Source organism: Cucurbita maxima, unplaced genomic scaffold, assembly GCF_002738345.1.
Source record: "Cucurbita maxima cultivar Rimu unplaced genomic scaffold, Cmax_1.0 Cma_Scf00027, whole genome shotgun sequence".
Classification (NCBI taxonomy): Eukaryota; Viridiplantae; Streptophyta; class Magnoliopsida; order Cucurbitales; family Cucurbitaceae; genus Cucurbita; species Cucurbita maxima.
In genome coordinates, this window is record NW_019272043.1 from 3451459 (window position 1) to 3473424 (window position 21966).

Sequence of the window (21966 nt, forward strand, 5' to 3'; positions counted from 1 at the left end):
AAAAAAAAAAAAAAAAAAAAAAAAAAAAAAAAAAAAAAAAAAAAAATTAAAATTTTAAAAACATATTTTTCAATAATTATAAAAAAAAAAAAAATAGTACATAAAAACATTAATTTATAATTATTTTTTTTAATATATATAAACACGTCCTTCGCTACCCTACACTTCACCATTACTAACAGATATTGTCCTTCACTACCCATTACTAGCTGATATTGTCCTTCACTGCCCACTATGAGTAGATATTGTTCTTTGCTGCCCACTACTAACAGATATTGTTCGTTTTGACCCATCACATATCGTCGTCAGCCAATTGTTAGAGAGTAGATATTGTCTTTCACTACCAACTACTAGCAGCTATTGTCCTTCACTGCCAACTTTTAGTAGATATTGTCTGTTTTGACCCGTCACATATCGTCGTCAGCCTCTTGTTAAAGAGAAGTTTCCACCCACTTATACCATCGTCATCCTCTAGTTAGAGAGAGGTTTTCACCTCGTTTCATTTCTCTCTCCAATCGATGTGGATCTCACAATCCACTGGTAGCATGCACTATTTGTAACAGCTCAAACCCACTAGTAGCAGATATTATCTAGTCTCACAGTTTTAAAATACATGGAGAAGTTTCCACATCTTATAAAGAATGATTTGTTCCCCTCTCTAACCGATGTGAGATCTCACAATACGGTATTTGATTCGAAAAATTATTTAAATCGAGTTGACAGCCTATCACAACAAGTCCTAACCCAATATATTAATAACAATAATTTCTAACTAATTTTAATTATAAAGTTGATTGTACTTCACGTCACACCTTCTAACCTAACCTAAAGTTCGAATTAAACTCGAGTCCGAGACATATTCGAGAGCGATTTTGAAAGGATTAAAATCATTCGTGTCATGATCAAAATCAATTATAAAATCAAACATTAAATTATTTCGAGTGATATAAAACATATTTTACAGTAATTTTGATAATTTCTTCACGAACAATATATTTTATTTAAAATATTATTTCGAACGGGTTGACAGCCTATCCTAAGTCCCAACACGGTGTGTCGTATCAAATAATAAATCAATTAATAATAAAATAATGGGACGTACATTCAATTAATAATATATTAGCTACATACCAATCCCTTTCATTAATTTCTTCATTTGGTGGGCCCTTCAATGGCCAACTACCAGTCCGCAACTCGTCTTCTTTCCCTCCAGAAATCCCTATAAATTCAAACCCTAACTTCATCCAACTCCAAATCAAGCTCTCATCTCACATTCAATCTTCCATTTTCGCTTTTTTCTTCGATCAATCGAAGCCACACTCCATTGTTTTTTTTCTCCTTAATCCGCTCAGGTATGGGGTTTCGTCTTCCATCGTCTTTGATCCCTCAGGCCAAGCAATTGCTAAGGAGGAGCTCGGGAAATCCGTCGGCTGTTCCGAAAGGTCACGTCGCCGTTTACGTCGGAGAGTTCGAGAGGAAGCGATTTGTGATTCCGATTTCGTATTTGAATCATTTTTCGTTTCAACAGCTTCTCAGTCGAGCAGAGGAAGAGTTTGGATTTGTTCATCCAGAAGGTGGTTTGACGATTCCTTGCGGAGAAGATGCGTTTGTCGATCTCACTTCTAGATTGCAATCCTCTTAAGTTCTTCAGGTTGATTCTCGATTTTTTCCATTGGCTTTTTTTTTTGGAGATCCGTCGTTGTTGCTTTTTTTGCATTCTGACTGAGGTTAGAATGTTGATGGAATCCAATCACATTGCCTTTGGTTGTGTACTGAGTGGTGTTGGAATGGTGATCTTTTCACCAAAAGTTTATGTAATACGAATTGAACTGTTCTATCACCATTTTCTTGTTTATGTTATGATGAATTCGCACTATATTTTGAACGAAGACCATCAAATTCATAATATATCCGTGTAATACTTCTAAAATTGATTGTTAGATCCAAAAGTAGTATGGAGACTCAAAGTCGTTGATTGAAAAAGTTACTATTCTATTGTGATTAGATGAAAGCAAAAGTTCTACGTTATGAAAAAGTTCTATGATTGAAAGAATTTATAATTATTATTAATAACACTAAAATTAAGCCAACTGGAGCAACAACTGTCACTACTCCATACATTTCACTCGAGAGATTGGCACTAAAAAGCATTGTTGCAATGGGGAAATCTATTTAATTCATTACCCACAGGTATCATCCCTCTTAGAATGTTCTCTCCTAAAATAATTCATGTCATGTCACAAGAGATGCACGAGAAATGGTTTTGGCACTCAAAAGCGTGGTTGCAATGCAACGTTCTCTCCTAAAATGATTCGTGTCATGTCACAAGAGATGCACGAGAAATGGTTTTGGCACTCAAAAGCGTGGTTGCAATGGTGCAATCTATTGAATCTGGTACCAACATGTATCATCGCTCTTAGAACAATGTTCTCTCGTGAAATGATTCGTGATCACGTCACGAGAGATGCACGAGAAATGATTAAAAAGTATTGAAAGTTAAAAATGCTTTTTTTTTTTTCATCATAACAAAATATCCTAAAAGGGTCCGTATTGGTCTGGGGTATTCTTCACTCTTAGAAGTACTTCATGACAAGCAGGTAACACGATCATATCGTATGAGATGACTTGTTTACCCTCGCTCGGAACCAACAAATGATTTTAAAAGATTGATATGAAAATGTAATTAGAATTTTGTGTTTGGACAATAGCCCTTCTATACTTATTAACAGTTGGTGCAATGGTACAGTGTGAGGTACAGTCGCCTACTTTTAGCCATTGGCCGCTTCATTGGGTCCATTGATACAGATAGCCATTAAAAGCTCAGGATGCTTTTCACATGCACATGTTGCTCCTTATTAAGAACCTATAAGCATTGTACAATCTTAAACCTCGAGATGCATCTAAAACCCTGTCTGATAATCATTTGATCTTACTTTTACCTATGAGTTTCTTTGTTTCGATTGGGCTTGAACGGTTTTCGTAACCATCTTTAAGTTCATGATCCAATAGAAGCTAGCAATATCAGGTGTTCATGAGTTTCAGGGTTCATTTTAAGTAGCGGTATCGAATGAAACTTCAGACTACTTAACTACGTAACTCATCCTTGTTCTATTGTCTTTTCTTTATAACGGTTCTTTATGGGGGAGTACTGAGATTCGTACCTATGATATCCCATATCGGTTGGAACGTGAAAACCTCTCCCTAGTAGATGCGTTTTAAAATCGTCAGGCCAAGGTGGACAATATTTGCTAGCGATGGGCTTGGACGGTTACAAATGGTACCAGAGCTAGACATTGGACGCTAGGCCCCCGAGAGGGGTGGATTGTGAGATCCCACGTTAGTTGGAGAAGTGTGGAAACCTCTCCCTAGTAGACGCGTTTTAAAACCGCGAGACTGACGACGATACGTAACGGGCCAAAACGAACAATTTCTGCTAGCATTGGGCTTAGGTTTAGGCTGTTACAAATGGTATCAAAGCTAGACCCTGAACAGTGTATTAGCGAGAACACTGACCCCCAAGGAGGGTGGATTGTGAGATCCCATATCGGTTGGAGGAGGATGAAAACCTCTCCTTAGTAAATGTGTTTTAAACCATATGGCTGACGGCGATACGTAACAGGTAAAAGCGAACAGTGGGTTTGAATTGTTACAAATCGTATTAGAGCTAGACATCGGATGGTGTGCAAGTGAGGACACTCTACCCCAAGGAAAGTGAATTGTGAAATCCCACATCGATTGGAGAAGTGTGGAAACCTCTCCCTAGTGTTTTAAAACCGTGTGACTGACAACGATACGTAACAGGCCAAAACAGACAATATCAGCTAGTGGTAGGCTTGAACTATTACAGTACCGATAATGAATACTAAAACAAAACCGGTATCAACCTCGACCCTCTTTGACCTAAAAAATAGGTTCAATGATATAGCCATCAGCACTTTCCCAGAACTTCCATCACATGAATGGGAAACTTCCTTGTATAGTCATTATTTTGAATGTAGAGTTCTTTTCTATGTTGATCAAAGCCACGTGAAGAGGTCTTCCCAACAACAGCCTTGATGTCCCACACCCATTAGAAATGCATCAAATGCCAGTCAGCATTCACAAACCACCTCTTTTTTCAAAACATCTCTATTTATACAAACTCCAAACAAGCCTTCAAACACCAAACTCGACTCGAAACATAATAGGTTCGAGAAATTTTTTTAGACGTGTCCTCGAAAACCAACCAAGAAACTTGTCTACGACGAGCTTAGCAATGGGAATTCGTTTGCCGTCATCTTTGATTCATCATGCCAAGCAAAGGCTAAAGATGCGAAACCCATCGAATGTTCCAAGAGGTCATATTGCAGTTTATGTGGGTGAGATTGATATCCAGAGGAAACGGTTCGTAGTTCCGATATCTTTCTTAAACCATCCGTCATTTAAACAACTTCTTAGCCATGCCGAGGAAGAGTTCGGATTCCATCATCCCCCAGGAGGTCTAACTATTCCTTGCAAAGAAGATGCGTTTATCGATCTTACTTCTAGATTTCAACAAGCTTGAAGTATCGCCAATTTTTTTCACAACATTTTTTTCACCCTTTGTTGGTGTTATGATTCATTCAAATGTTGTATGAAAAACAATTATAATCTTTGCTCCATGTTCCCCACCTAAGTCATTACATAAAATAGACCATATTTGATCCATATCGAACGTTAAATTATGAAACTATCTAATGAAATAAGAGAATGGGGAGGGTTTCTTATGGTAGTCCCGCTACGGCCTCTTCTCGATTAAGTAAAAGAATAAGTGATTTCCTTTACTCTCCGATGCTTGTGTTTCAAGATTCACACGGTCATCTTTTTGGCTAGATCATTTTGAACCCGATCACATGAAAGCTCTTTATAATGTTCTCGTTCCAACACCTATAAGGAATCACATCAAATCCGACCATTTTGTATCTTTGGAGTAGTAGTCTCTTCAATTCTTCGATGAATTTTTTTGTTTCTCCCGAGATTAAAGAAAAGATTAAAGCAAAAACAAATTAAATAGGGATGAATCATGAGTCCATGAATTAAGAACCTGGATAGAGTTTTGGGTTGTTGGTCTCTGGCTCGTGTTCTTTGAAGCAGCAACTCCTGTTCTCTCCTTGCATTCTTGAGACTTGATTTCAATGAACATGCCATGAAATGAATAAGGCTGCAAATAAATTACGACCACGGTTCAGTTCTCGATGATCTCAGAACTGCACATCTTGGTACTCGGTCTTGGAACTATTTGACTTGTAACAGTTCAAGCCTACTGCTAGTATATATTGTCTGTTTTTGTCCGTTACGTATCGTCGTCAGTCTCATAGTTTTAAAACACGTCTACTAGGAAGAAGTTTCCACACTCCTCCAACTGATGTGGTATCTTACAATCCACCCCCTTGTGGGCCCAACATCCTCACTAGCACACTGTTCGGTGTCTAGCTCTAATATCGTTTATAATAATCCAAGTCCTTGCTAGCAGATATTGTCCGCTTTTGACCCGTTACGTATTGCCATCAGTCTCACGGTTTTAAAACGCGTCCACTAGGGAGAGGTTTCCACACTACTCCAACTGATGTGTGATCTCACAATCCACCCCCCTTGGGGACCCAACGTCCTCACCAGCACACTGTCTGGTGTCTAACTCTGATATCATTTATAACAGCCAAAGTCCACCGCTAGCAGATATTGTCCGCTTTACCCTGTTACATATCATCATCTGTCCATGGTTTTAAAATACATCTACTAGAGAGAGGTTTCCACACTCCTCTAACCAACGTGGAATCTCACAATCCAATCCCTTAGGGGCCCAACATCCTAACTAGCACACCATCCCGTGTTTAGCTCTGATATCATTTGTAAAGCTCAAGCCCACCACTAGCAGATATTATCCGCTTTGACTCGTTACGTATCACCGTCAGCCTCACGGTTTTAAAACATGTCGGCTAGGGAGAGGTTTCCACGCCCTTAAAAGAAATGCTTTGTCTCCCTCTCCAACCATCATTACATCTTGCATAATGACTGTTCTTGGAGCTGATGACCTCCTCTGCTGGTTCTTCCTTTCCATCAAAGAGGCATAGCAAAGAGCTTTGCTTGATGAACTCAATGATAAAATCTTATAGCTTTTTATACAAATGGGATGATAAGAACTGAAAGAATTGGCATACCAACCAGATAGTGTAGAGGACCAAGGTTATACCGAGATTGCAATGATTTGTTCCCTTAATCAACTTAGAAAAGTCTTCAAATGTAAACACTAAACAGACACCATGTCCCCATGCTGGTGATACCACAGCATCTTTTATGGCTACCACGCTGAGGATCTGTGAAGCTGTCTGATTTTTGCACTGAAATTCAAGCCTATTCTCACTGTTCATAGTCTATTGAAACAGAAACTTGTTGAGGGAAAGCTTGTCAAACAGATCTGCCATTTAGTTTTGAAATTTTCTTGGCAATTTGTTGGGTCTTTGGCTTCCTTTTTTTGGGGCAAGAGGGGGTCTACCTACCAAAATATGGTGAAGATATTGGTTAGCAATCCCATGTGAGTATTTGATGAAGTGGGTCTTCTTTAATAAAGCACATCTCCTCCCCATTCATTCTATACATCAACACCTAATATAAACACCTTCTCATTCAAGGCTTGTAACTCTCATTTTAACATCAATTTCTCAGAGAAAACCAGTCAAACACATCGATTACGGACATGGTGTGTGATACCACATCGATGGGAGAGAGGAACGAGTGTTAGAGGAGAACAAAACATTCTTGAGAACCTCTTCCTAGCATATGCATTTTAAAAATATTGAAGAGAAACCTGAAAGAAAAAGTCTAAAAAGCACAATGTTGCTAACGGTGGGCTTGAGCTGTTACAATTGATATTAGAGCTAGACGCCGGGCGGTGTGCTAGTGAGGATGCTGGGCCCCGAAGAGGAGTGGATTTTGAGATACCACTTCGATTGGAAAGATGAACGAGTGTCAACGACTCTAGACCCTGAAGGGAGTGGATTGTGAGATCCCACATCGATTGGAGAGATGAACGAGAGACAATGAGACACTGGACCCTAAAGGGGGTGGATTATGAGATCTCACATCAGTTGGAGAGGAGAACGAAACATTCTTTATCAAGGTACAAAAACCTCTTCTTAGCAGACACGTTTTAAAAAGTTCAAAGAGGAAAATATCTACTAACAGTAGAATTGGGCGGTTACACATGAGACCTTTGCACGCCCTTCCAGCCAACTAAGTTGGGATTCCTTTACTACCTTTCTCACAAGATAATCAAAATTTAAAATGCTGTCGCCTCTCTTATCTTTAAACTAAATCAAATTAAATACGATGAACCTCAACTGCATCAACTAATATGAATGATAACATATCGAGTTTAATAGGAAAAGAAAAACTATACTAGACACTGTTGCATTAATCTTCAGAAACTAGGTATAGCTCAGTAACTCAACATAAAGAGATGATAAAATTCAATTCCCTTTCACCCTTGGCAAGGAGACTATTGATAAATAACTTGTGTTCTGTTTGCCCAAAATCTTTCCAATCAATAGAAACAAAGAAAAGCATTATAGGGTAGAAGAAACGTGTTCAACAGCAACAGGGAACCAACCAACCTAAACATAACTAAAGATCAAAAACTTTCTTAGTGACACCAGCAAACAACATTTGAGATGATCAACTTGAACTCACGTGCTTCTGGACAATGTGAAGTGCCTCGTGATCCTCCCCAAAGTCCTGGAGATAGGAATACAAAATTTAAGTAAACAAAAATGGTTCAGAGAACAGAACATTTTATACAGGAGTGATGGGCATCATTACAGCGTACCTTAACTACAACACAAGAGCACCCAACAACCTTCCTAGCCTTTCCTTCAGAATCAATCTTGCATAGCTGCATTAGACCAACACAATAACTTACTATCCTGAACTCAGATGAGGGAAATCTTATGATGGTACTATTGGTATCTGCACATCAATTACATCTTGAAATCGAACTCAAATTGATGGTGTAGAATGCCAATTTACAAGCAAAAACGAGCTTCCCCAATCGTGATGTTGACAGGGCATGTGAAAAAAGAAAGCTTTTTTTTTTATTATGCATGAAGAGGTTATGTAAATATGACCCAGAACATGTAAAGCAGCTAAGTATTAACGGGTAAAAACATGTAGCCTAGTATTGGCAGGTGAAGAGGTTATGTAAATACGATCCTGAACATGTAAAGCAGCTAAGTAATAACGGGTAAAAACATGTAGGCTAGCATTGGCAGGCGAAGAGGTTGTGTAAATACGATCCCGAACATGTAAAGCAGCTAAGTACTAACGGGTAAAAACATGTAGCCTAGTATTGGCAGGTGAAGTTTCAATCATAGTAAAATAAATACAATACAAGTGATGACAGATGATCAAAAGTAAAGCCATTTTTATCTCGATGGCTAAATATGATTAAACACTTACACCAGCCCACTCGCCAAGGGTCTTTGCACTGGGAACTGTCATCAAGTTTACATCGTGCTCCGCACAAAGTGCCTTGACAAGTTTAACATAATCTGGCTGGTTGCAGTCTTCTCCCAAGACGCAGAGCTGAGCAGCATGCTTCTCAATTGCCTTGGCACTCTCATGCAGGCCTCGAACAAGCCCACCATGAGCTAATGATTTTCTAAGAACAAGTTGCAAAGCAGTCTCAATGTTCATTGGCTCACCAAGAGCTGGGGCCGGAGCCTCAACAACAACTGCACCTTCATCACTGCATAAGAAATCGAGTTAAAAGGGATTTGTCAAGTAATTGTAGGCAATATATAGCCATTTGCAGCAAATACTAAGCCAATAACAAAAAAAACCTCAATAGTATTTCACTCCTAAACAAGCATAAAGATCTTGGCTCTTCAGTCATGATCTTTCAATGTCCAACAAAGTAATGTAACAAATCACCATATAAATCACATTTTCATTTAAAGTTCCATATTTCATATGATTCAAACCAAAACATATAATTTTCATCTCTAAAGGCATTAACATTTATTGTTCCGTCACCTTTGCCAATCAAGTTTCAACTCACAACTTTTTCTTATTCACAATCTAGAATAGTCACCGCTCGAATCGTTTATCACAAGCTTCAGATTCTACGTCACAAAAACAAGGCATCGTCGATAACTAATATATTTCAAAGGAAGCAAACAAAAACGAAAAAAGGAGCAGCATTCAACAACTTAAATTATAAAATAAAAAACAACCAATGGAAGCTTGCAAACAAATTTTCACTCACGCCGACATTTTTCTTCTTGATTTGAAGTTCTTTTCTCCTTTCTGTCGCAAAACAAACGCAGAAAAACAATCAGACAAAAGATGCAGACAATTTAAACAGAGGCACAATCGAAGAAGAAGAAGCGAGGAAGTATAGGGATAGGAGACGATACCGATCAAACCGAAGAATCAACGGCGCAGCAAATTAGGTCAAGAAGGAGTGAGGGGTTTTTATGAAGATGAAGTGGAATGAAAAAGCCCAACTGGTTGGTGACCTAGCCCTATACGGCCGGTGTTCGGTTTATCCAAATCAAGAATCGAACCACAATATCCGGTTTAGAAAACCGCCGGCTGAGTTAGCTTTTTACAGAAATCGGTTTGAACCGATCGGTTTTGGTTCGGTTTTGATTATCACTGATAAAGTTTCTTGAGAAATTAATGCAAAAGTGATGTATTCATTTGGACGGTGAGAGAAAGAGGATACTTTCATGGCCTATTCTTGAGGATATCTTATGCTAATTAAACCATACATGCTTGATTATCAAAATGGTTTGGTTTGATTTTTTAATTGGTTTTGGTTCGGTTTTCTAATATTTAAAATTTAGTTGTATTAGACATGATCTCGTCTACTTTGAGCATAAGCTCTCATGACTTTACTTTTGAGGAGATAGCAGTTCACTTCGAGTCACCTTTGACTACACCTTCGTTATTGAAACAAGTTGGATGTTCCGAAATGGTATACTTGTTTGTTCGACATTTGAGAATTTTATTGACATGGCTAAGTTAAGGGCATGGCTCTGATACCATGTTAGGAACAATGACCCTCCATAATAGTATGATATTGTCTACTTTGAGCATAAGCTCTCATGGTTTTGCTTTTGGTTTTCCGAAAATGCCTCATCCCTTATAAATCAATGATGTTCCTCTTAATTAGCCAATATAAGAAAGATGACTAGAAACACAGCACTCTCTATGCATAACTTTCATAAGCAACGGGCAGTCTCCTAAATCACATGGATTTGGCTTATGGGTCACTGGTGTTGGGTTCTTCTGCTTCTTTTGATGCATTCTGAGAAGTCATTTTAATGAGCAGTAGCTCTTTTATGGCTCTTGATACAGTGGACGATCGAGATAGTATAATAAGATAAATCGTAAACGACTAGTTGCAATGGGAAATGGAATTTTGTATGTTCCTCACCACTTGCCCATTTAGCACTACGCAGCAGTAAACATCGTTTAGAATCACCTAAATGAGAAGTGTGAGATCGCACATCGATTGGGGAGAAGAACGAAATATTCTTTATAAGGGTATGGAAACCTCTCCCTGGCAAACACGTTTTAAAATCTTGAAGGAAAGTTTGGAAGGGAAAGTCCAAAGAGAACAATATATGGTAGCGGTGGGCTTGAGTTGTTACTAATGGTATCAGAGCCAGACAATGAGCGATGTGCCAGTGAGTAGGCTGAACCCCGAAGGGGGTGGACATGAGGCAGTGTGCTAGCAAGGACACTGGGCTCCAAAGGGGGTTGGATTGGGGGTCCTACATCAATTGGAGATAGAAACGAGTGCCAGCGAGGACGCTGGGCCTCGAAAGAAGATGAATTGTGAGATTCCACATCAGTTGGGGAGGAGAATGAAACATTCTTTATAAGGGTGTGGAAACCTCCCCCTAGCAGATGCGTTTTAAAACCTCGAGGGAAAGTCCAGAAGGTGAAAGCCCAAAGAGGATAATATCTGCTAGCGGAGGGCTTGTGCTGTTACTAATGATATCAGAATCAGACACCGGGCGATGTGCCAATGAGGAGACTGAACCTCGAAGGGGGTGGACACGAGGCAGTGTGCCAGCAAGGACGTTGGACCTCGAATGAGAGTGAATTTGGAGGTCCCACATCGATTGGAGAAGGAAATGAGTGCCAATGAGGACGTTGGGCCTAGAAAGGGAGTGAATTGTGAGACCTCACATCAGTTGGAGAGGAGAACGAAACATTTTTTCTAAGGGTGTGGACCTCTCCCTAGCAGATGCATTTTAAAACCTTGAGGGGAAGCTTGAAAGGGAAAGTCCTAAGAGGACAATATCTGCAAGTGGTGGGCTCGGGCTGTTACTAATGGTATAAGAGCTAGACACCAGGCGATGTGCCAGTGAAAAGGCTGAACCCTAAAGGGGGTGGACATGAGGCGGTGTGCTAGCAAGGTCGTTGGGCCCTAAGGAGGGGAAGGGGGTGGATTGGGGGGTCTTACATCTATTGGAGAAGGGAATGAGTACCAACAATGACGCTGGGCCTCGAAAGATGGTGGATTGTGAGATCCCACATCAGTTGGGGAGAAGAATGAAGCATTCTTTATAAGGGTGTGGAAACCTCTCTTTAGCAAACGTGCTTTAAAACTTTGAGAGAGAGCCTAAAGAGAACAATAGAATAATATTTGCTGGCGGTGGACTTGAGCTGTTACAAGAGGTCTCTTAGATTATAAACATTCTTTAGACATATATGTCCTTATCTGCTGAAGATGCAATATCCATCATGATATACACCACATAAGTTTTGGAGTAATCAAATACTTCCACTTGATTCTGGCTCTATTGTTGTTTTCTCGATACCTACTAATATTTTCAGCCACGAAGAAATGTTTGAATATGACTTCATTTGTTGGGACAAGTCGGTCCAAAGTGCCAAAAGTCGGATCAAATTTGAAAGTGAGAGTACTTCAACCACTCGAGCAACCACAGTGAATCAAGTTCAAGTTCCAATAAAGCTCTATGATTACATACCAAAAGCAGATAATACAAACAATTGCATGTCTAGAGTGAATAAAATAGCTCTCATAACAATGTTCAAAATCATTCTAATGTAAGTTCTACATGCTCAAAATAAACAATCACACAAGTCGTTCAAGCCTCTGGCTCCGATTAAGAAGAATGTTTTAGAAAACGGCGACAGAGAGATTTTGAAAGCAAGATTGAAAGATATTGAAAGCAATGTTATATGGCATACAAGCAAAAGGCAACACAACGAATTAAGTACTATATAACTTTTTGGGTAGGGAGAATTTGACAACTAGTCGCATCCCCCTATAGTACATTTTGAGGCGATTCAAGTCTAGCAGACCTAGACGTGATTCCGCAAAACGGTCATACAAAATCAGGAGGAGGAGTTGACAACTAAGCACACCCCCCTATAGTTTATTTTGGGGCGATTCAGGTCTAGCAGGCCTAGACATAATTTCGTCGAATAGTCATACAAACAGAAAATACAATAGTAAGACAGTACAACATGGAATTAAATAAAGGGTTCGACGTAGCATGAGCGCATGCCTCAGTTGCCTGCAATATCCATCATGATATCACTTCTAGATTGCATAGACTTGCTTACCTGAACCATCCTTCATTCGTAGACTTGCTTAGGTGCTCATGTAGGATATTGATTTTTATTGCTCAAATGTGACACTAATTTTGAAACATTTAATTCAATGAAACAACTAACGTTCTTGTACAATGTCTGGCGATGAATGGAACAACTTGACCTGAAAGACAGAAATTTGTGGTAAAGACTGATATAATCCACTTGAACATTAATTATGCTTATCAGTTGCAACAAAAGCAGCATTTTCTTTCTGAAAACAAAATCTCCAGAATCTAACTGGACTTGAACCAATCCAATCACAAAAGGAAATACTTGTATATGTAATCATTCTCTATGCAGAACTTCGAAGATCTCTAATCCACTAAGGTAAATATAAAACATAAAACAATCCACAAAACAATCTTCTAAATCATAATATGGATATGGCTTATGGGTCAATGGGGTTGTTGAGTTTATGTTCTTGCAGATCATCATTGTTCATGTTTATTCTGCTTCTTTGGATCCATTGAGACATGGCTCTTTTATGAAACTTTTACAAGTTCTTTCAAATTTCAACGGAAATCAGTCATATGTTCTATATGTCATGTTGCAGTTTATGTGGGAGAGACGGAATGTGTGGTTCCAATATCATACTTGAACCATCCGTCAGTCAAACCACTGCTCAAACACGCTGTATTCAAGTAAAGTAGCAAGAACATGGAGATAAAAAAACCCAACGAATTCAGGTGAATAAAATTCATGAAGGGGCACAGTGTTCTTGTAAGAAAATGTGACTATCTATTTCAATTTTGTATCTCTTTTCCGCTACTCATCATTTACATGTAGAAGCTAACTCTACATTGATGTTCTACATTTAACTAGGAGAAAAAATCGAAGGGAATCTAACAAAATTGTGTGGAGGATGGTTTTTCTTCTCTCTTTCATGAAGATTGCAGCCTAGATGTGAGATTGATGAACACATCTTCTCTGCAAGGAATTGTAAGACCTCCAGTTGGATGTTTAAATCCAAATTCTTCTTCGGCACAGTTGAGCAAAGCAGAAAAAGAAGGATGGTTTAAGTACGCTATTGGAACTACAAATCTTTTTCTTTCGATATCTCCCACATAAACTGTAATATGGCCTTTGGGAATGCCACACAGGTTTCTAGAATAAGCGGTATGCATTTTGACAGCTTGCTTGGCATTGAGAAGAAGTGAAGGTAGTCTGATTCCCATGTCTAGAAGGGTTTTCCGCTCGATGCAGATCTAGAAGTTGGAAAGTGTAGTACTTGAATGAAAATGTGCAAGAAATTTGAGTTGGAGATTGAAGTTTATTTGATCTGTATTTATGGATTCAGAACGGGGAAGTGGTGAGAAGAAAACAGTATCAACTTGGTTTCTAAGAGGGCCTACTTCATAAATGCTCACATGGGTTGCTTATTTGGTATGAATAGACGCACCTCATCATGTGCCCTAACAAACTAGTGAGCAGCCCCATTTGTTCCAATGAGGTGCAGTTCTAGTCCAAAATAACAGGTGAGAAAACTTCGAAACCAAATGCCATGTCGTGGTAGATCAACTTACAGTGGGTCCATGCTGCTGCAAGCTTACACTATCGGTCATTGGCTGCATCTCTGATCCAATCCAGAGGAAAAATATATATTAGAGGGACAGAAACAGGAATAAATTCTTCTTGATAATAGACTAAACAGAACAATAAATGAGATGCCAATTCAATTGTAAATTTTTCTTTCAGACATAAGAATAATGCTTGTCTGAAGCTTGTTATGATCTTAAACGTTTACCATTTAAAATTGTCTAATACATGTTTGCTGCTTATGTCCCTTTTCATCACTCATTTGATTTTCTTGGTATGTTTTGTTCGTAACATCCTGTGCTGATATTATAGAAATAGCCTATAAAATTGTATTCACAAACTTCATATTTTCTGTTCTGTTTTTAGTGTTTTGAGAAATTCTTGTATCTTATGTTTTCTCCCCTTATGGGATACCAAAAGATCAGGGGACCTTCTCCAGTTTATGTTGATTCAAATTTGACTTCCACTTGTCGAAAGGTTCAATGCATCGAAGTCTAGAGATGATGCCATGAGTTATTGTTGGGGGAAACCAGAGAGGTAGTTCTTGATTCAAGCTTCATTCTTAAACCAGCTGCTGTTCTAGGATTGGGTTGGCTATGTAGGAATTCATCCAACACATGGAATGGTTTAGAAATATGCATAGCAGGAATCTCAGATTTTCGTACATGAATCAACAGACTTGAAAGAGGTTGTACGGGCCTTGCCACAGCTTAAGATTGCTGAAGTTAGCAGCCTACTCTCCAAGGCTAGCACAATTACTTTGGGCCGAGAGGAAGAGTTATTAACCGAGTGTTGGACTTGCTAAAAGATTAAGAAGCTACATATGTTTGTCCTATATTCTATCTATTTATGCAGAACCTAATATTCAGAGTTGAGGAAGAAAGCTGAAGCACCGTATGAGAGATAGGTAGACATTCTTGAATTGTGAAAAGAAAAAAACTAAGTTGGATGGATGCATTTTGTGCTCCTAATAATCAGTATGGAGAAAGGTTTACCGAGCGCTTTCGTGTCTTAAATTGTAGGAAATACTAAGCTCCAAATGATCATTTTGTGCTACTAGTGATCAGTATAGAGAAAAGGTTCAAATCTGAGCTGAATTTGAACCAATCCAATGACAAAAGGAAAGACTTAGTTGTGCCAAATGATCAAAAGGGAATTTGATCAGTATATTATACATTTCACAAAGGAATGTATTATAAGGCAATGCAGCTGCTTGTTATGAAGAAATAAGAGCAAACTGCTCGATCTCATATGAAGATGAGGGAAACGCAATTTTTAATTGGTTCAAAAACCTGACAAGATATGTGTTCTGGTGTAAACCTGATATATTAAATCTGACAGTATTTAGATGTGCATGCTTTATGCTCACAATAAACAAGTCGACATGCTCGAGGCTGAAAACGATCGAAGAACTTTGTGGATGATTTATGCCTCCAAGAATTGGCATTTTTTGTTTACTAAGCTATGTACTTTGACTTGGGCTTTTTGTTCTCCTTAATGAGAACCATTCTTTGATATGGTCCACAATTTGGTACATAAAAAGCCTGCAGAGTCTCCTTTGACCTAGACATTGACGTAGCTGGTCACTCTCTCATGGAAAGCCATTCACATGGAGGTTCTGTTCTTCCATTTTCAACGTAATACACACTGTCTGTAAGCATTTAATTCAGTGTAAAAGCTTGGACAATGATTTGACATTTCATAATCGAACAACTTAGCCAATGAAAATGAAAATTTGTGGTGTAACAGCGAAGAATGTGAAGAGAGAGAGAAGGAAATTGGTGCGTCTTTCCTACGTTGAACAAAACCATGTGAAGTGTCCCACTCAAATACCTAACCATCAGACTTCAATACCCCACTATGCCATTTGAATACCATCGCTGACAGCATAACTCTTTCTTCCCAAACTCTATAAATTTGAGCATCAAATGAGCCTAAAACACCAAGTTCAACTCTTCCTAGTGCTCTACACTAATCAGATCAAAGCTTTAGACTTTTCTCAGAGTCTTTCATCTCTAGCAAAATGGGTATTCGATTGCTATCCTTGGTTCCTCATGCCAAGCAAATCCTAAAGATGCAGTCAGGGTTTACCAAAAGTCAGCTGGATGTGCCAAAAGGCCATGTGGCTGTTTATGTAGGAGAGATTCAAAGAAAGCGGTTTTTGGTTCCAATTTCTTACTTAAATCATCCATCATTCCAAAATCTACTCAGCCATGCAGAGGAGGAGTTTGGCTTCCATCATCCACAGGGGGGTCTAACCATTCCTTGCAAGGAGGATGCCTTCATTGATCTCACCTCTAGATTGCAGGTCTCTTGAAGGATGCAGAAGAAAGGACAATATGCCATTTTTGACAATTTTTTTCCAACTCGTTTACTTTTTGACACATGCTAGAGTGTTGTAGAGTGGGATACCTTCCTGCCTATAAATGAGTTGCATTGTAAAGATACATTTACCGACAGAACTAATGGAAAATAGATCAATTCAGCATCAATTTCTATATCTTATTTTCTGGTGATTTGTGATTGCTAATCTGAGGTTTTGGGGAGAGAGAAAACTTGTTACTAAATTATTATATACCAAAAAAGAAACTGAATAACACATTGATCGGCATCAAACATTCTACAAGTTCATACAGATTTCCCAGAAATCTGTTATATGTTTCAAAGGGTAATATGGGAGAGACGGAGGGAAACGGATTGTGTTTCCAATATCATACTTGAATCATCCTTCATTCCAACCACTGCTTAAACACGCTGAGGAAGAGTTTGTATTCCATCATCCTCAGGTTGTCAAACAAATCCTTGCAAAAAGATGTCTTTCTTGATTTCACTTCTAGATTGGAAGTTTCTTAAAGATGAGGGGAAAGAAAATTTACCAAGTTTTGAAAATTTTCCCTGTTTTCTTGACTCGTTTATGAACTTGGATTAAAATGTTGCAGGAAATCCAAGAACAATTCCTTCCTGAATGTTAATGAATGACACTGATTCTTGCTACTGACATCTGACAAAACAGGCAGAAATTATAGAACGGTCATGATTTAGTGTTGCATTGAAACAGTAAAATTATGACTATCAAATACTTGCCTATGGTAGGGGCCTTAAGTTTCAACTATGAAAAATATGGTTCACTTAAGGGGGATTAAGAAAAGATCAAAATTTATTCAAACCTGTTTATCCTTTTTCTGGTCGTATGAGCATTGTTAGGGAACAGCTAATACACTTTGCATTTTCATGGTCATTCATTTATTCAAGAAAAACCTTTGTGCTCAGCTGAATTCAAGTAAAGTAGCAAGAGCATGGAGATGAAAAACCCAACGAATTCAGGAGAATAAAATTCAAGAAGGGGCACAGTGTTCTTGTAAGAAAATGTGATAGTCTATTTCAATTTTGAATCTCTTTTCTGCTACTCAACATTTACATGTAGAAGCTAACTCTACATTGATGTTCTACATTTAACTATGGGAAAAAATCGAAGGGAATCTGGCAAAACTGTGTGGAGGATTGTTATTCTTCTCTTTCAGGAAGATTGCAGCTTGGATGTCAGATTGATGAAGACATCTTCTCTGCAAGGAATTGTAAGACCTCCACTTGGATGTTTAAATCCAAATTCTTCTTCAGCACAGTTGAGCAAAGCAGAAAAAGAAGGATGGTTTAAGTATGCTATTGGAACTACAAATCTCTCTCTCAATATCTCCCACATAAACTGCAATATGGCCTTTGGGAATGCCACACCGGTTTCTGGAAGAAGCGGTATGCATTTTGACAGCTTGCTTGGCATTGAGGAGAAGTGAAGGTAATCTGATTCCCATGTCTAGAAGGGTTTTCCGCTCGATGCAGATCTAGAAGTTGGAAAATGTCGTACTTGAACGAAGATGTTCTTGAAATTTGAGTTGGAGATTGAAGTTTATTTGAACAGTATTTATGGATTCAGAAGGGGGAAGTGGTGAGAAGAAAACAGTATCAAGTTGGTCTTTAGGATGGCCTACTTCATAAATTCTCACATGGGTTGCTTATTTGGTTTGAATAGACGCACTTCATCATGTGCCCTAACAAACTATTGAGCAGTCCCATTTGTTCCAATGAGGTGCAGTTATAGTCCAAAAGGGAAAGTACGAAGTTCTGAGGATCTATTGTTGCTCGATTTATTTGTGAAGTAATGGAAACAGTTGGACTATGACTTGACTTGTGATGAATGGAAACAATTGACCAATGAGCCTGAAATTAGTGGTATGAATTTCAGAGAATGTGCAGTGAGAGAAGAAAATTGGGTGCCTTTTTATGAGATGAGGCAAAGCCATGTGAAGGGATATTCACAAATATATCCAACTACCAGACATCAATACCCCACTTTGCCACTGGAATGGTCGGAGTCATCAGCATAGTATTTCCTTCTGAAATATTATAAATATAAACATCAAAATGAGCCTTCAAACACCACCCTCAACTCATTTCAACTTCTACTTCCTCTTCTAGTTAGCTCTAAACCAATCAGATTAGAACATTAGACAGACTGCCTTTCGTTCGAGAAAATGGGGATTCGGTTGCTATCTTTGGTTCCTAATGCCAAGCAAATTCTAAAGATGCAGTCAAGTTTCACCAAAAACCAGTTGGACGTTCCAAAAGGCCATGTGGCTGTTTATGTGGGAGAGATCCAAAGGAAACGGTTCGTGGTTCCGATATCTTATCTAAACCATCCATCGTTCCAGAAACTGCTCGGTCATGCCGAGGAGGAGTTTGGCTTCCATCATCCACAAGGGGGCCTAACAATTCCTTGCAAAGAAGATGCCTTTATTGATCTCACTTCTAGATTGCAAGTTTCTTGAAGGATCGACAGCAAAGCACAAGCTTCAATTTTTTGACAAACATTTCTGTTTGTTTCTGACACTTGTTTTTTTGATTCATACTAGAATGTTGAAGAATGACATGGCCTTCTTGCCTGCAAATGAAAAAATACACAAATTTAACATCAATTTCTATATAGCCTTTTCTTTGTTGCTTTATTTGTGAAAGTAACCTGCAATTCATGGAACAATGAAAAATTGTTGCTAGAGCATAGCACATCAAGAAACTAAGCAGAATCTTGAAGATTCAAACTTCTAAGTTCAAACAGATCCAAAGCAAACTGAATCCTTATGTGCCAATTTAAATTTTCTACTGTAAATATTAATCTATGTTAGATCTACTGAACAAAAGTCCCTATGCATCCTATGTTCCACCTCCTGTTACTAAGATTAGACATGGGAATCCAGTTGCCTTTCATACTTCTCAATGCCAAGCAGGTTCTCATAAAGCAAACTATTTCTACAACAAACCAATCTGATGTTCCAAAGGGTCACGTTGCAGTCTAAATCCAAAGGAACAGGTTTTTAGTTTCGATATCATACTTAAACCATTCTACATTCTTGGCTTTACTTAAGAGGACTGAGGAAGAGTTTAGATACAATCATCCTATGGGGGGTTTCACAATCCCTGCAGAGAAGATACCTTCATTGATCTCACTTCTACGCTACATAGGTTTTGAAAGATTATGTACAAATAGAAATCCCTAACATTCTTTTGTTCATTTTTAGTTAGAAAAACTTTCTTGAAACTCAAGGGATAGAAAAGGAGTTTAATTACCCTCCAATCGACACAATATCGAACCAAAGTGGTCTAACAAGGAAGAGTCTCTGTTTAAAGTTTCACATCCCAGTGCCCAGCCAGATGATGAAGATATGCCGACAGTTGCTCTTTAGTAGCCCATTTCGAGTCAGTGATTGTAAGATCAAGCATGGATCAGAAAGCCTCAATATGTCCAGAACATTATAACCCGTATAAAATTGTGTTGGCACAGCTATAAAATTATATTTCTTTCACTGATAAACTTTATCCCTTTAATTCATGAATTATGAGATATAAGGTCTTTGTATTTTCTCATTTTATCACGCAACAAGACATTTGACAAAACTCAAGCACAGAGAATTTATCATAAAAATGAAGGAAGATTTCTATTTCCATCCGGTTCTCAAGAAAGGCAAAAATTCTGATTAGCCAATCTAGAAAATGTAAAACGAAATAAGAGGATGTTTGAAGATGAGAGCTTTTCTTGGATCAACCATTTTGAATTAGCTCATTTCAAGGCTTCTTTTTGGTGTTCTCTACTCATCTTTTTATTCTCTTATGAGCATCGTTAGAGTAACACTTTGCATTTCATGGTATTCATTTATTCAAGAAAATGGAGATGAAAAACCCAACAAATTCAGGTGAATAAAATTCATGAAGGGGGAAAGAGTTCTTGAAAGAAAATGTGACTGTATCTCAATTTTTATGCTTACAAACCTATGTATCCCTTCTCTGCTACTCATCATTTACATGTAGAAGCTAACTCTACATTGATGTTCTACACTAAACTATGGGAAAAAATCGGAGGGAATCTAACAAAACTGTGTGGAGGATTTTTTTTTCTTCTCTTTTTCAGGAAGTTTGCAGCTTGGATGTGAGATTGATGAAGATGTCTTCTCTACAAGGAATTGTAAGACCTCCAGTTGGATGTTTAAATCCAAATTCTTCTTCTGCACTGTTGAGCAAAGCAGAAAAAGAAGGATGGTTTAAGTATGCTATTGGAACTACAAATCTTTTTCTTTCAATATCTCCCACATAAACTGCAATATGGCCTTTGGGGACGCCACACTGGTTTCTAGAAGAAGTGGTATGCATTTTGATAGCTTGCTTGACATTGAGGAGAAGTGAAGGTAGTCTGATTCCCATTTTCCGCTTGATGTAGATCTAGAAGTTGGAAAGTGTAGTCTTTGAATGAAGATATTCTTGAAATTTGAGTTGGAGATTGAAGTTTATTTGAACCGTATTTATGGATTCAGAACGGGGAAGTGGTGAGACGAAAACAGTATCAAGTTGGTCTTTAGGAGGGCCTACTTCATAAATACCCACATGGGTTGCTTATTTGGTTTGAATAGACGCACTTCATCATGTGCCCTAACAAACTAGTGGGCAGTCCCATTTGTTCCAATGAGGGACAGTCATAGTCCAAAATAACACGTCGAGAAAACTTTAAAACCAAATGCCATGTCGTGGTAGATCAACTTACAGTGGGTCCATGCTGCAAGCTTACACCATCGGTCATTGGCTGCATCTCTGATCCAATCTAGAGGAAAGATATATATTAGAGGGGCAGAAACAGGAATAAATTCTTCTTGATAATAGACTATACAGAACAATAAATGAGATGCCAATCCATTTGTAAATTTTTCTTTCAGACACAAGAATAATGCTTGTCTTAAACTTGCTATGATCTTAAAGTTTACCATTTAGAATTGTCTAATACATGTTTGCTTGTGTATAATAAGAGATGTGCATAATGCTTCTCCCTAGGCCTGACTAATCTATTACAAGGAGTCAAATTCATTTTCTCGCTCATGAACGATCTTTGTCTCAATTGGTCTATTCATGTCCCTTTATCCACTCACTTTATTTTCCTGGTATGTTTTGTTTGTAGCATCCTGTGCTGATATTATAGGAAGAGCCTATAAATTTGTTTACACAAACTTCATGTTTTCTGTTCTCGTGTTAAGAGTTCTAAAAAATTCTTGCATCTTACGTTTTCCCACCTTATGGGATACCAAAAGATCATGGAACCTTCTCCAGTTCAAATTTGACTTCCACTTGTCGAAAGGTTCAATGCATCGAAGTCTATGGATGTGGCCATGAGTTATTGTTGGGGAAAGCCAGAGAGGTAAACCATCTTGATTCAAGCTTCGCTCTTAAACCATCTGCTCTTTTGGT

General features: G+C 38.3%; 4 protein-coding genes and 3 long non-coding RNA genes across 7 annotated transcripts in view; 5 read left to right on the forward strand and 2 right to left on the reverse strand.

Annotated features, from left to right (window-relative positions):
• Positions 1–1191: 1191 nt before the first annotated feature.
• Positions 1192–1843, forward strand: LOC111499691 (auxin-responsive protein SAUR24-like). Its single transcript, XM_023151325.1, has one exon. It carries the CDS (start codon positions 1355–1357, stop codon positions 1640–1642), a length of 288 nt encoding a protein of 95 aa, XP_023007093.1. The 5' UTR covers positions 1192–1354; the 3' UTR covers positions 1643–1843.
• A 1507-nt stretch (positions 1844–3350) lies between these two features.
• Positions 3351–7056, forward strand: LOC111499697. Its single transcript, XR_002720991.1, has 3 exons — positions 3351–3368; positions 3521–3524; positions 6818–7056. It is a non-coding gene; the product is annotated as an uncharacterized LOC111499697 (long non-coding RNA).
• A 342-nt stretch (positions 7057–7398) lies between these two features.
• LOC111499681 (40S ribosomal protein S12-like) lies at positions 7399–9512 on the reverse strand. The gene is made up of 5 exons (XM_023151317.1): positions 9429–9512; positions 9278–9318; positions 8470–8758; positions 7841–7906; positions 7399–7749 (listed from the first exon to the last, which is right to left on the reverse strand). The coding sequence occupies exons 2-5, from the start codon at positions 9283–9285 to the stop codon at positions 7690–7692; spliced, it is 423 nt and encodes a 140-aa protein (XP_023007085.1). The 5' UTR covers positions 9286–9318; positions 9429–9512; the 3' UTR covers positions 7399–7689.
• Positions 9046–9507, forward strand: LOC111499695. The gene is made up of 2 exons (XR_002720989.1): positions 9046–9320; positions 9419–9507. It is a non-coding gene; the product is annotated as an uncharacterized LOC111499695 (long non-coding RNA).
• A 2701-nt stretch (positions 9513–12213) lies between the features above and the next one.
• Positions 12214–21966, reverse strand: part of LOC111499696 — a 28379-nt gene continuing 18626 nt past the window's right edge. Inside the window, exon 2 of the long non-coding RNA XR_002720990.1 lies at positions 12214–12772. This is a non-coding gene — a long non-coding RNA (uncharacterized LOC111499696). The remainder of the gene's footprint in view (positions 12773–21966) is intronic.
• Positions 15882–16660, forward strand: LOC111499688 (auxin-responsive protein SAUR24-like). Its single transcript, XM_023151323.1, has one exon. The coding sequence runs from the start codon at positions 16211–16213 to the stop codon at positions 16502–16504; it is 294 nt and encodes a 97-aa protein (XP_023007091.1). The 5' UTR covers positions 15882–16210; the 3' UTR covers positions 16505–16660.
• Positions 18008–19157, forward strand: LOC111499684 (auxin-responsive protein SAUR21-like). The gene has a single exon (XM_023151321.1). It carries the CDS (start codon positions 18717–18719, stop codon positions 19008–19010), a length of 294 nt encoding a protein of 97 aa, XP_023007089.1. The 5' UTR covers positions 18008–18716; the 3' UTR covers positions 19011–19157.